At 40.3% G+C, this 13,798-nt stretch overlaps 1 protein-coding gene across 1 annotated transcript in view; it reads left to right on the forward strand.

The window, feature by feature from the left end:
* LOC138583669 (sperm-associated antigen 1-like) overlaps nt 1-13,798 on the forward strand; it is a 15,666-nt gene continuing 1,868 nt past the window's right edge. Inside the window, exons 1-17 of the mRNA XM_069655621.1 lie at nt 1-146; nt 345-504; nt 605-727; nt 814-884; nt 1,062-1,174; nt 1,280-1,385; nt 1,595-1,725; nt 1,920-2,026; nt 3,424-3,535; nt 4,352-4,804; nt 7,650-7,749; nt 8,624-8,776; nt 9,441-9,598; nt 11,354-11,495; nt 12,256-12,382; nt 12,560-12,718; nt 13,445-13,768. Of these exons, the coding sequence (XP_069511722.1) occupies nt 1-146; nt 345-504; nt 605-727; nt 814-884; nt 1,062-1,174; nt 1,280-1,385; nt 1,595-1,725; nt 1,920-2,026; nt 3,424-3,535; nt 4,352-4,804; nt 7,650-7,749; nt 8,624-8,776; nt 9,441-9,598; nt 11,354-11,495; nt 12,256-12,382; nt 12,560-12,718; nt 13,445-13,768 (2,685 nt within the window). The remainder of the gene's footprint in view (nt 147-344; nt 505-604; nt 728-813; nt 885-1,061; nt 1,175-1,279; nt 1,386-1,594; nt 1,726-1,919; nt 2,027-3,423; nt 3,536-4,351; nt 4,805-7,649; nt 7,750-8,623; nt 8,777-9,440; nt 9,599-11,353; nt 11,496-12,255; nt 12,383-12,559; nt 12,719-13,444; nt 13,769-13,798) is intronic.

Below are 13,798 nucleotides of genomic sequence, written 5' to 3' on the forward strand. Positions count from 1 at the left end.
ATGGGTGCAAATGAAGTTTTCTATAATCAAAACCAGTCCAGCGCCGGTGACTTTAGTGGGAAGGTTCCTGTGGAGCACCTGGATTATGTATACATTGAGAAATGCAAAAATATAAAGTACCTGGAGAAGATCTTGAAAGTATTGAGGTAAGGGTCTCATCACTCAGGGTGAAGAGGCAGAATTGATTGATTTTTTTTCATCTTCATCAAATATAATATTTGGGAAATTCATGTTATTGAAAATGTATTAACACGATTGAATTACATAAAACCACTTATTGCAGCAGGATAATGAAGCACACCTAGGGCTTTCAGAAAGTAATGTATGTTTTACTTTTTGTAAAGGTCTGGTCAAGAGGGTGTTTATCCTCATCTGATCAAGTTCTGTGAAAGTCACTTAGAGAAACTTGATCCAAGGAGCCGCGCTCTCTGGAAGGAAAACCCTGTGGCCACAGCATCCAGCCTCTCTAAAGATGAGTGGAGCCATATTGTCGATAACTTGAAGGTATGCTGTATATTTTAGTGTTGTATCTTAATCAATCCTTTTTTCCATTTTTACTGGAATCACTGATTATTATTTTGATATTTAATGCTTCTTTCTTTAGAATTGGCAGGAGGAAAACAAAAAAACTGAGACTCTACTTAAACAGCAGCCATTGTTTGATACTCTAGTGAAAGAAAATTTGTCACCAATAAGAGGTTCTAATTGCTCTGTTCCACTAAGTCAGGTAAAAATCATCTCCAACAATGTATGTAACGATATGTCATTATGTACATTGGAAAAATGCTAAAATAAAGTCATATGTCACTACAGACTTCAGTTCCAAAAGAAACGAGGAATTCCTTAAAACCTTCTCTCCCACGTGATTATCGACAATGGGACAAGTGAGTCATTTTTTTTTCCATTTGTGTACTATATTCAGAAGAAAGCAAATTCATGTCTCCCATGTTTTGCTTTGTGAAGGGCCTTAGCCATGCTTCGTTATGATCCACAGTAAATGTAGGTGCTGCTCTAAAGCATAATTTGAAGATTGTCTTGACCAAAATTCACTCTGTTTCCAGGTTTGATGTTGAAAAAGAATGTGAAAGAATTGATGGAAATGTGGTAAAAAATGCTCCACCTGCCATTACAAACAACCGACACTCCAAAATGAGGACTACAGTGGATGCTTCATGTATGTACATAGCATCTCATATTTATTTTGTGGTCATTGTGAAGCATAGTGTATACTTAAGCTGTATGAGTATGCGTTTATAATATGTGATAACAATTCCCTCAGTGATGTCACAACAGGAGAAGCTCCTGCTGGCAAATCATGAAAAGAACAAAGGTAATGAAGCCTTCAGAACAAATGATTACGAGGAGGCAGTTGCATACTATTCCAGGTTTGGCTCTTAAAACAACTCAACAATTTATTATAGAAAGCATTTAACATTTCTTAAGGGGATTATATTATGTTCCCTGGCATTTAATTATGCTGCATTTCTTCATAGGTTCATAGGTATGATTCCACTGCCATTTACTGGACTTCTAAGTGTTTGTCCATTAACCTTGTTATTAATGAAGGTCTAATTACTTTGGCCATCCATTACAGGAGCCTTTCCATTATATCAACTGTGGCTGCATACAACAACAGAGCCCAGGCAGAGATTCACCTCAAGCACTGGCATAATGCCATGAGAGACTGCCAGAGGGTACTTGAGCTGGAATCAGGCAATGTTAAAGGTACTTTCCTTTTTGTGCAGTTGCACTTTATTGGAGTAACAACAATTCATTTCATGTTAATATAGATATGATTATTTTGGCATCAGTGGCCACTTTCTCAAAAAAAACTTTAGTGAAGCTACACAGCGCAGTAGTAAAGAGTTGCTTTATTCTATGTCATTTACATACTGTATGTGACTTTTTTCCATTATCAGCCTTGCTACGACGTGCCAATGTTTATAATAACATTGGGGAATTCCAATTGGCTTCTGATGACCTGAGGATGGTGCTCAGGGAAGAGCCACAGAATGCAGCAGCCATGGTAGGCAATGGATCACTGAGGCACATTCTGATTTCATGCCAATAGCTTCTTCTGTCCACCAGGAGTCCCTGCATTTGTGTGAGATCAGGCACTTATGAACACTGTTCAGCTGTTATCTTTCATTTTGTACATATAAAATAATTAAGCTTTTCTGCTCGTTCTGTGTTTCCTGATTAGCACAAGATGTATTTTATATCGTTGTTGGGGACCTTGTTTATTGTCCTTTAATTATATATTAAGGGTTTTGATAGAAAGATAGGTGGGTAGGTAGGTAGATGTACTTTAATGATTCTAATCTGGGAAATTGTGGTGTTACATCAACAAGCTATCAAAGCAAAAAATTTACCGGAAAAATAAACAACTACACAGTAACTATATCCAAACACTAGAACATAGAAATATATACATCGAGAAATTAGCCTCAAGTATAATGAAATAATGTAATGAAATATAAACATACTACACTTGAAGGTTGAATACTTGAGGTATTGATGTGCAAATACAGTGTGCAGTGTTACTGCTGAATGTGCATAAATGAACCATGTGCAAAGTTTTAGTATGAGCAGAACAAAGTGCTGTTTAAATGAGATTAGGATGAGAGATCTCTGCTCGGCAGAGGTGAGCTGTTGTACAGATTTATGGCTTTGGGCAGGAAAGATTTCCTGTATCTGCCCTTGTGACAGTGCAGCTTAAGCACTATGTTAGAGAAACTGTCCAGTAGATGGTAGAGGGGGTTTTCAGGATTGTTCAGTGTCCTCCTCTCCGCCACCACTATAAATGCGTCCAGTTTGCAGCCAATTACAGAGCCGGCCTTCTTAATCAGTTTATCAAGTCTGTTGACATCACCAGCTCTGATGCTGCTCCCCCAGCAGACTACAGTGAAGTTCAGTGTACTAGCCACAACAGGCTAATAAAAGATCTCCAACATCTTGCTGCTCACATCGAAGGATCTCTGCTTCCTCAGGAAATAGAGTCTGCTCATCCTCCTCTCATATACAGCCTCAGTGTTGATCTTCCAATTCAGTCTGTTGTCATTGTGGATGCCCATGTACTTGTATTCCTCCACCATGGTAATATCCTCTCCCATAATACGCAGCAGTGGTATTCAGAAGCAAATGATTACTAGACCACTCCACAAAATTGTCCACCAGTACCCTGTACTCCTCCTACTGCCAATCTCTTATACGCTCAACCACTGCAGAGTCATCAGAAAACTTGCAACTGCAAACTGCAAATGGCATGACCTGAGTTATATTTAAATTCAGAGGTGTTCATAATGAAGAGGAAGTTACTGTAGGTCAGTGTTAAGAATCTGTTTTCATGGATGACTTACTAAACAGGATGGGTTGTGTTCCTTTTGCTAACACATTTTAATGCATGAACCATTTGTGGTTTAGAAACTTCTCTCTGGAACTGAGAAGAGGGTGGAGGGATGTCAACCAGAGCAGCACAGCAAAGGCAAAAAAATCCTCATCCAAGAAGTAGAAGAGGAGGATCACAACAGCCACAGTGAGACAAAAGCAGAACAGACTGGTGAGATTGCACCTCTACACCTAACACCTCTGTAACCAATATCAGTAATTTACAGCCACAGAAACTAAAACAAGCCAGTGACAATTTTATAATTCCCTGAATGCATCCAGAAATTACAACAGTATTAAAAAAATGCAAAACACATGTGTTTAGAAACCATACCCTCATAATGTAGGTATTCCATCAAGGAGAACAGACCTGTTTATTTTACATCTGTAAATTTCCTGCTCAGAACATTTCTTCTTTCTTATTTCAAGATCTTTTTCAAAAACAATTTACATTATGTATTTATGTTAAAGAGTTATTTTTACCCTAGAACTCACAACTGGACATTGAAATTTAGCTATGAAAAAGCTTGCTGAATTTGACTGTTCAGTACTTTGTGATGTCATCAGTTTTACACCACACTGTAGTATGTCCGCATATTTGTGCTGTTATGTACTCATAACATGTACCAAACATCTAAGGAAGCTTCAGTAATTGTGGTAATAGTAGTACAGGCATCACAAACCCTTCTGTCTGTCTGTGCTTTAGATAGAGGAAAGCCCTGCTTGTCCATCTGGCTAACGTGACATACTCTGCATGTGTTATCCGCCCTACCCCCACCCAGTGCTTTCGTAATTCATTGTTGAGAGTTGCTGCTTCCTGGAACTCCCTCTCTGGGAGTGCTCTGTGTCATGTGTGTCCAACCCTCCCCCACTGTGATGTAACCACTGACTCCTTCCTGTGGGTGTGCCCCCCCCCCTTCTCTGTCTCTCCCTCTGCTTCTCCCTCCCTCCCTCTCTCTTCCAGCTCGTCCGGTTGAACCCAGCCAGCCTGTGGGAGGGGAGGAGAGCTCAGCTGCTCCTGAAAGGGGAGACATGGGTAACGCTCAAAAAAAGCCCCATGGCAGAGGGGACGGGGGTCCACACAGTGAGTTCAACAATTCCCACCATGGACACTGGAGAAGCAGGGGAGGCAGCTCTGATAAATATAAAGTAACACAGGAATCCAAGGAAAATGTAGCGAATGGAACAAGCAAGAGGGGTTCGACAGCGTCATTCAAGGCTGATCAGAGCAGTGGCGGTAAGGGAACTACGTTTGGAGGAAATGCAGGGGAAACTGTCAACCTTGATGCCCCATGTGGAGCCCTGCCCCCACCTCTGTCCAGGCTTAAGAACGAAGGAAACCTGCTTTTTAAAAACGGACAGTTTGCAGATGCACTGGAGAAATACTCACAAGCCATTCAAGGCTATACAGACTCAGGTAGGTGCTCTTGCTCGATGCTGCTCTTGTTATTATAGCCTGAGATGGTTGGTAGTTCATTCACTTATTGTGAGATTTCGGTTGATGTATGATATTGGTTAATAGTAATGGATGTATGCTTCCATGTCAGTACACATATAGATAGCTAACTGACATCAGTGTGTTGTAAACAGGCTGTGACTGTGGCCCATACTCACACCAATATTTGAATGAATATTTCTTCAAGGTATGGTTTCAATGTTCTTGAAACTATTCATCTGATCAAAGGTCATGACCTTGCAGTTATGATGCTAGTGCTTCAATTTATAATTTGTGGCTTTAGCACAGTCTTATTATAATTTAGAATTTTTTTTCATGAAAGAGCCATAAGTTAAAAACAGAAATTATCTCCACATTAGTGTACTTAGATTGTAGAACGAGGAACAGAGATTTCAGTATCTAGAAGTGTAAATGTTGGGCTGAGTATTTAGTGACTTTGTCTCTACAGTGTTGCGTCACAATGTGGCCGTTGTGGTGTATAGGGACAGTGTTTCTGTTTTAGCCCCAGCCTGGCGTTAAGCCTCTGAGATCAAGTCTGTCCAGGTCACATGACTACTAACCACTCACTGTGAAATTGAATCTGTAGGACTGCAGTTATAATTCTCACCGAAAGGGAGAAATTGAGTGATTGACGGAGGGAAAGAAACTGCAGCAGGTCAGGCTCATCTGCCATTAGACATGCTGTCTGTCTTTCTGGGCCATAATGTAATGTAATATAATGTACTTACTACGCCTGTGCTACTGGATTAAAAACGAGCTGACATCACCATAACCTAAGGTCCATCACCTGTATGGTAAAGGTCTCATCCATGCAGACTTCAGCTTGAAGTAGATATGAGGATACATCTTTAAGCCCTTTAATCCACTTAAAAGTGTGTCAGCAATAGGGACAATCAATCAATAAAACTGATTCAACATCTCCACTAACTATTTTATTGGGCTGGAGCAACTGGTACATCAAGCACAGCCCATGCAAACAACAAATAAATTATGCAAAGCTAACATTTGATAAATACTGATAATTTAAATAATGCTTAGACAAACTTGATAAAAGGATCAGTCTGTCAAGAAAGAAGCAGAAGTAGCCTAACTGCTAAGGGGAGGGATTTAGAATGTCACCTTTAAGAGCAGGTAAAACATTACAATGTCCTTAACAAAAGACACTTGTAAGAAGATGTCCAAAAGGCAAAATACTCTCTGGTTTTTAGGAATTGGTTGATTTGATGACAGATTTTAACAATACTGTTCTGGCACTTTTTATATTTTCTGTGCAACTGTAAAATCAGCAAAAAATGAGAAACTCAGGAGACTCTCATTAAAAAAACATATCTTGAGAAGAAAGTCATAATATTGACCTTCCAACCGTCTTTTGCCAGGTCTCAAAGTCATGTTTGAGTCTTCATGGATGTGTATGGATTCCCTTGTTTGTACCTCTAAGATACTGTACATGCTCTTCCGTCACAGTAACCTCACTTGGATGTGCAGTTGCTCAGACAGCATCATCACTGCCACACTGTTTCAACATCCATAGTCTATTTTTATCTTATGAGATGTCATGCTAAGCTGAGAGGAAAGTTGCATAGTTATTTACAGTAAAGGGCTATCTTATTTGCCAGTGATGATGTTGAAAACAGTGAAAAAAACCTGTTTCACAAGTAGAGAAAATGCAAATAAACTGCAGTCCATGTGAGCTGATTGTTAAACTTTATGGAGAAAACTGGATTTGATGAGCTTGGGCTTGGTCGTCATCCATCCTGTGTTAATTAAACCTTTGCAGCCCTTGAAAAAGATTTTTGTCCAGGAACATTGACTCCTGTAAAGTAGCAATAAATTAATGTAGTAAATGGAGGAAAAGGTTGGCCTTCTGCTGCCTATTTTAGGCCCAACAAAGAGTTTAAGGAACTTTGGTTTTTATAATTATTATAACCTTTATTTAACCAGGAAAAGTACCATTGAGATTAACAATCATTTATTCACAGGAGTCCTGGATGTTTAAGTGGTTAAACATCCAGATTCATACCTCTGCTGATTGGTGAGCATGTGATCAAACAGAATTGTTGCATGCTCAATGTAGCTTGGCCTTATCTTGTACTTATCAGTCTAAACTACAAGAAATTTTAGGTTATTATATCAGCATTCAGTTGTTTTAAAACTCAGGCTTCCAATGCTGATGCAACAAAAAAGTTCAAATTTAGTCTTTACAGGAAGCTTTCATTGCAACACACACTTAAACAGCGTCAAAGGTGGAGGTTGAAGACATATTGAGGATATACCATACACCAAACATTTAATTGAAATTCATTAAGCCCTTTTCAGCACACATTGTGATTCAACCAGGAACCTCTGGACAATATGAAGGATTCATAACACACAGACTTGTTAAAGCCACACCTAAGCCAGAGGTTTTTCTACCACCTTTACAGATGTTCTGTGAAACAGGGATTGGCAAGCTACATGCCATGGTTCTTAGTTGTGCGCGGCTGTGGCTCAGTGGTAGAGTCGGTCGTCTTTCAATCGGAAGGTTGGAGGTTCAATCCCCAGCTCCCTCAGGCTACATGTCGAAGTGTCCTTGAACCCCAAATTGCTCCCGGTGGCATAGCCAACGGGTACGAATGTGTTATCTGATTGACAGTTGGGCACTTTAGGTAGCAGCCTCTGCCATCAGTGTATGAATGGGTGAATGTGATATGTACTGTAAAAGCAGCTTTGAGTGGTCGCAAAGACTAGAAAAGCGCTATATAAGTACAGTCCATTTTTACCATTTTCAAACTAATACATAGTGTATTTTTGATCTCTCTTCATGCAGGGATTGATAGCCCAGAGGATCTAAGTATTCTCTATTCTAACAGAGCAGCATGCTACCTGAAAGATGGCAACAGTCAAGACTGCATACAGGACTGCACAAGGTGAGAGAATTTATTCACTGACATTGTAACACTGTCTATCTGTGTAGTGTAAAAAAGAGGACATACTTATTATTACTATTCATTCCTTTAAGGGAAATCCTTTTCTACTCTTTTGTTATTTTACATCACATTTTACATATACAGACATCAAATACACACATGCAAAAACAGGACCAACACACATGCATCAATAGCCCTTTTGACATTGCGATTCCATCACAGCACAGCGCCGTAATGAAGCCTCTGTGCCTCCGTGCATTTTACATCAATGACAAAGCGTGAGAGAGGCGTAACAGTCCGGGTTTTAACTGGCAATGTAAAAGGTGCTATAGTCAGTGGCCCTGAGCAGAAGGTGAACTGGCACATCCCCAGCTCTCAGTTAACACTCCTTACTGACTAGCTTGTGCTTGATGCGAACTTGCCCCATTATTGTTAGGTGTGGGTGCAACCCCAATTTCCTGATAATCTCTGCACATTTTTTGTAGGCTATCATTCAGTAGCAGACACTATCATTGTATGAACAGATTTGCACTGGGATATTTTGTGAGCAATTTTTACTGCTCTCAAGAAGTTGTTTCATTAGCAGCAAAGTCAGGATAACTTTTGGGAAACTCCAATGTGAAAGCCTTACATTTTAGTTTGCTTTTGATTCAACTTTATGGACAAACAGTAAGATATGGTTGGGTAACAGCTTTTACACATGCACAACCAATACATAGAGTATTCGTTACATAAACACACACATAAGAACATATCCAAATCTGTCACTTATATAGATCCCAAAGCAAGACAGTATTCTCTGTGAGCATCTATAACAGAGGAAGCAGACTTGATCCTTTGCTCCTGTCTCATTACATCTATTTATACTAACCAGAGCCTTGGAGCTGCAGCCATTCTCCCTCAAGCCCCTCCTGCGCCGGGCCATGGCTTATGAGTCCCTGGAACGCTACCGTAAGGCCTACGTGGATTACAAGACTGTCCTGCAGATAGACATCAGCGTGCAGGCAGCACACGACAGCGTCAACAGGTATTAACTCCACCTATCTTCAGCTGAAAGGCAGGGAGAGATTTCCACACTAAATCACAGAATTGACTGAATGGTTTTTAGCATTTATATTCACATTTGCCACATATACCTTTACCTGTACTGATAAAAAGATCTATGGTGACAGTATCTTTGCTTTTCATTTTAATTCTGGATGACACATAAAATCATTTGGAGTCTCAGATAGGGAGATGAGGAATAAAATAAAGAAAGTTTATCAGTCCATCTCTTGTAAAATATTATTTACACATTTTTAATGTTTTTCTACAATTTATTTCTATACTGCAATCCAAAAATTGCATTCACAAATATGTGTATTTAGACACAAAGTCTGATTAGTGTCTCACAGATTTAGCTGGTGTTCAAAAGCTACTCCAGCTTGAGGCTAATTATGGCACGCAGGGTGAATGTGCTCTCGCTATGTTATGCAATGAGGAGAAACTCACCTGGCTGGGTGGGTTCAGGAGGATTTAAAGCCTTAGTGTGTACATACAAAATTGAACTGTGCTTGCATAAAAAAACACTGTAAAGATGTTAATTGCATAACATTTTGTTTGTGTGTGACTGTGAATACTAGCCTATACTCCATTTGTATTTGTGTCCATGTGTAACATCCTTGTATGGGCTGGTCTCTGTCCTTCTTCAGGATCACTCGGCTGCTGATTGAGCAGGATGGTACAGAATGGAGAGGGAAACTTCCAGACATTCCTCTGGTGCCTCTGTCAGCTCAGCAGCACCGCAGAGAGGAGCCACCCAGTGTAGAGGTCCTCCAGGCTCGAGCAGAGAAGGCAGCCAGGGATGCAGGTCTGTTTTAAAAAAGTCATACTTAAGTTTGTTTAATTCTGTCCTCAAAACTAATAGTTTCACTTACTGGTGTGAATCAGGCTGGAAATATTGTTTGGTAAAAAATTTAAAAACATGAAACTGTAAAAATTCCTTAACCTTGATCTTAATTTTAACTCTTGGTTATTGACTGCAAATGAGAGTTATGAACAAGATAGCCCCATGCTTTCTGAAGCCCATGTTGATACCTGAACTGGGAAATGCCAGTGTAAAAAGGCCTGATGACACAGAGTGCCATCAAAGTTTTGCAGCAAGAGGTATTTTTAAGGTTTGCACGCAGTTTTTAGGCTTTTGGCTATGGATCAAAAATATGTGATGCAGATCAAAAATATGTGACGCATAACGCATTCAAAAGTTGGCTCTCCATGCCCGACCTGGCTTTTTTGCAGGAGCCCTGCAAAATTAAAAGCAGAAATGTAGCAGACATAATAAGCATGTTCCCCCACTGTCTAATGGAATGAAAAGACAGGAAAAACTTTACAGCCTCTAGATGGAGATCCAAGATAAGTGCCTCCAGCCTGTTCATTGTAATGCAGATTTTATGCGAGCTGACTAAGACACTATTTACTGACCAGAAATTAATTCCTGTTAACTAGCTAAAATAAAGGTACAGTTCTTGAACTTTACTCCTCAGCAAAATCACGTTAGGGTTTGGACCGATGATTCGATGGTTGCTTAGCAACTATTTAATAAACGCAGCAAGTTGCTCTTGCTTTTTTTTTTGTTAAAGGGAAGCCTTAACATCAAAGGTACGACAGTGTGCCTCGATGGGGCCCTTTATGAGCACACGTATCTCCATCAAAGTTATTTAGGATTATACTTGTGTTTGGAGATCAATAACTAGTATAACAAATTACATGTTTCATACAAAGCATATGATCATATGCTGCATTGTAGTTTACACACTAGTGTATATAAAATTGTTAAAATGTCTTTTAATATCTATACTTTGTTAAAAATAATAATAAACTGTTTACTTAGGTAAAACTTTCATGGCATTGTTATGGAGTATGTATTATTGCTATCAGCATATGTATATATATATGATGGCGTGTCACCTCTGTTCACTGACTGTGCAGTTTCTCCATTCCCTGATCAATCAATCAATCAAATTTTATTTGTATAGCGCCAAATCATAACCAGAGTTATCTCGAGGCACTTTACAGAAAGAGCAGGTCTAGACCGACTCTTTATGTTATTTAAAGAGAGGCCCAACATGAATCACCATGAGTAGCACTTAGCAATATTCGGCACATTGGCGGAAAAACTTCCTTTTAACAGGCAGAAACCTCGAGCAGAACCAGACTCATGTTGAACAGCCATCTGCCTCGACTGGATGCTGATGCTGGGCTACAGCTGTTATTTTGAAACTCTGATGAAAGAATAGAGCTGCTGGCACAGTTTTTCCTCCGAGAAGACACCTTGCAGCAGATTGATTAGCCCTTAGTTCACACCATGACTGATTGCTGACTTAACTCTCTTGCCTCATGTCAAGCAAGCACAGCATTGATTTCAAAGGGTTTAAAGTCCTCCAGGTTTGTAGCCCAGCAAAGTGGCGCATTTCCTTGTGTAAGGTTTAGGTACAATACAAATTAATTGACCTCCCTTTTATCTCTAAGTGTCAATAAGGGTTTATTACTTTAACAGAAGGAAATGTTGAAATGCTCTTCATGTCAATATCTATCTACAATAATGACCATTCTATTTTATTTACAGAAAGGAAAGCAGAAGTCCGCTTTACAGCTTTGAAGCAAGAAGGGAATGACTTTGTGAAGAAGGGCCAATACCATGACGCACAGGGAAAGTACACTGAATGCCTTAAGCTAAAGCCAGAAGAGTGTGCGATCTACACCAACAGGTAAGAGTCTTGCAAACTTAGACACTGCTGAGGTCTGTTTTGCTTTCTGTCCCTTTATACTTGATTGATTTCCTAACAAGTCACGGCTATCAGAAAAAACCCAGAACATGTATTTATTAATTAAAATGAATAAAAACAGGCTGATTAATAATCCTCAGCTGTCATCTGCCAGGCAGTGCAGTCAGCTTTGTAGCCAATTCTAACCAGGCTTCAGTCTGTCACTGGTGTAAATTAGAATCTATTGTTGGTTAAATTGGAACAGAAGTGGCAGAGGCTCAAGGATTAGTTCTCTGCTTCAGAGTTTATTATTACAATTCTTCCTACAGACACACTTGTATCACCTTACATCCAAACAGAATTACAGCAAACAGTGCATGCACTCGGCATGTTTGTGATGCTGACAATAAATGCGCCCTTTCGTGTGTCCATGTTTGTGTGTGTATGTTACGCTCTGCTGTGGAAATAAGCTTGTATGTGCAGCCACACCAGAGCAAACACACAGTTGCTACTGCTCTACAGCTGCTGAAACTCACTTGACTGAAAATACTAATATGTTCATGAAGACAACAAAACTATTAGAGCAAACACCAGCGATTTAAACTATCTTGTGTAATCTATTCTATAGAATAATTATCTTTATCTTGAGCCATTATACTCATGATACCTTTTAGTTATGTGTCAAATTAAATTACCTGCTGGTGTGTAAACAGAAATGACAATGGACTTGTTTGTGTGTGTATGTGTGTGTGTGCGCTTGCAGAGCCCTGTGCTACTTGAAGCTTGAGAGGTTTACTGAGGCCAAACAGGACTGTGATGCAGCACTGAAACTGGAGCCAACTAATAAGAAGGCCTACTACAGAAGAGCCCTGGCCAATAAAGGCCTCAAGGTGAGGGGGGTTGGCCATTAAGGACTAATGCCACTAAGGAATGTCCCCATTTAAAACAGGGAGAAAGAGGAATCTTTAAATTCACCCCAAAATATGTGTGAAAGAGGAATATAATTACATTTCTGACACCATGTTAAATTTCTAAAACTATCACTTAAAGTTGTATTTGTGTACCAGGACTACCTGGCATGCAGTTCTGACCTGCAGGAAGTACTGCAGCAGGATCCCAACGTGCAGGAGGCTGAGAAGGAGCTGGAGGAGGTCACAGTGCTGCTCAGACAGAGTCTAGCTAATGCTTCACCAGCCAAACCCAGGAAAACTGTCCCCATCACAGAGGTAGGTGCACTGTTATTTTCAATGTATATTTTAAGCAGTGAGTGTTTACCTCGAAAGTCAGCTCAAGAGCTAATTATTTCCCTGGTTGCTCTTCAGGTTGTCAAAGAGTAGACAGTTGACAGATAATGTAGTTGTTTTGCTCAAATACCTCCTTTTCTTTCTAAAACATTGTTTCCTCTGTTGTCTTCATGTTCTCTAAACCATGGAAGTGCTAAAACTACTTTACACTGTCAATGTAAAAATGGTAATAGGTGGTTAGGGTTAGGGTTAGGGTTAGGGGCGGCTGTGGCTTAGTGGAAGAGTCGGTCGTCTTTCAATCAGAAGGTCGGAGGTTCGATCCCCAGATCCCCCAGGCTACATGTCGAAGTGTCCTTGGGCAAGACACTGAACCCCAAATTGCTCCCGGTGGCATAGCCAACGGGTATGAATGTGATATCTGATTGACAGTTGGGCACTTTACGTAGCAGCCTCTGCCATCAGTGTGTGAATGGGTGAATGTGATATGTAGTGTAAAAGCAGCTTTGAGTGGTCGCAAAAACTAGAAAAGCGCTATATAAGTACAGTCCATTTACCATTTAAATAAAATGTGCCTGCTTTCTTCTGGCCTCTGTCATTGTATTTGAGTCAGTGTATGCACAGGAAATTTCTCAAGAATCTTCTTCAGCACCATCTGTTATATCTTTTCTCTGCACATCCAGTTTTATAACTCATATTCGTCTCCCTCAGGTTGAGGGTGATGAGGACATGACAGCCATTCCTAACTCAGAGAACAGCTGCAGAGGAGAGGACATCACCAGCACCCTCGACCCGACCGATGCCTACGGGTTTGGCCAGGCTCTGAATGCAGCTCGTTGCAGCGGAAACGCAGCGATCTGTGCTGAACTGCTGGCCTCCACAACCCCTGAAATGCTTCCCATTTTTCTGAGCACCCAGCTGGATGGACACACCATCAGCTTCATCATGGAGGCGCTTGACTCCCATCTCCTAGAAAAAAACCCCAGCCTGGTCTACCAACACCTCAATTATTTGCACACAGCAGACAGGTTCTCGGTAAGATACGGCTCAGGTCACATTCATACA

The sequence above is a fragment of the Semicossyphus pulcher genome, unplaced genomic scaffold, assembly GCF_022749685.1.
Source record: "Semicossyphus pulcher isolate SPU_LCO1_2020_fin unplaced genomic scaffold, fSemPul1.0.p SCAF_9, whole genome shotgun sequence".
Taxonomy (NCBI): domain Eukaryota; kingdom Metazoa; phylum Chordata; class Actinopteri; order Labriformes; family Labridae; genus Semicossyphus; species Semicossyphus pulcher.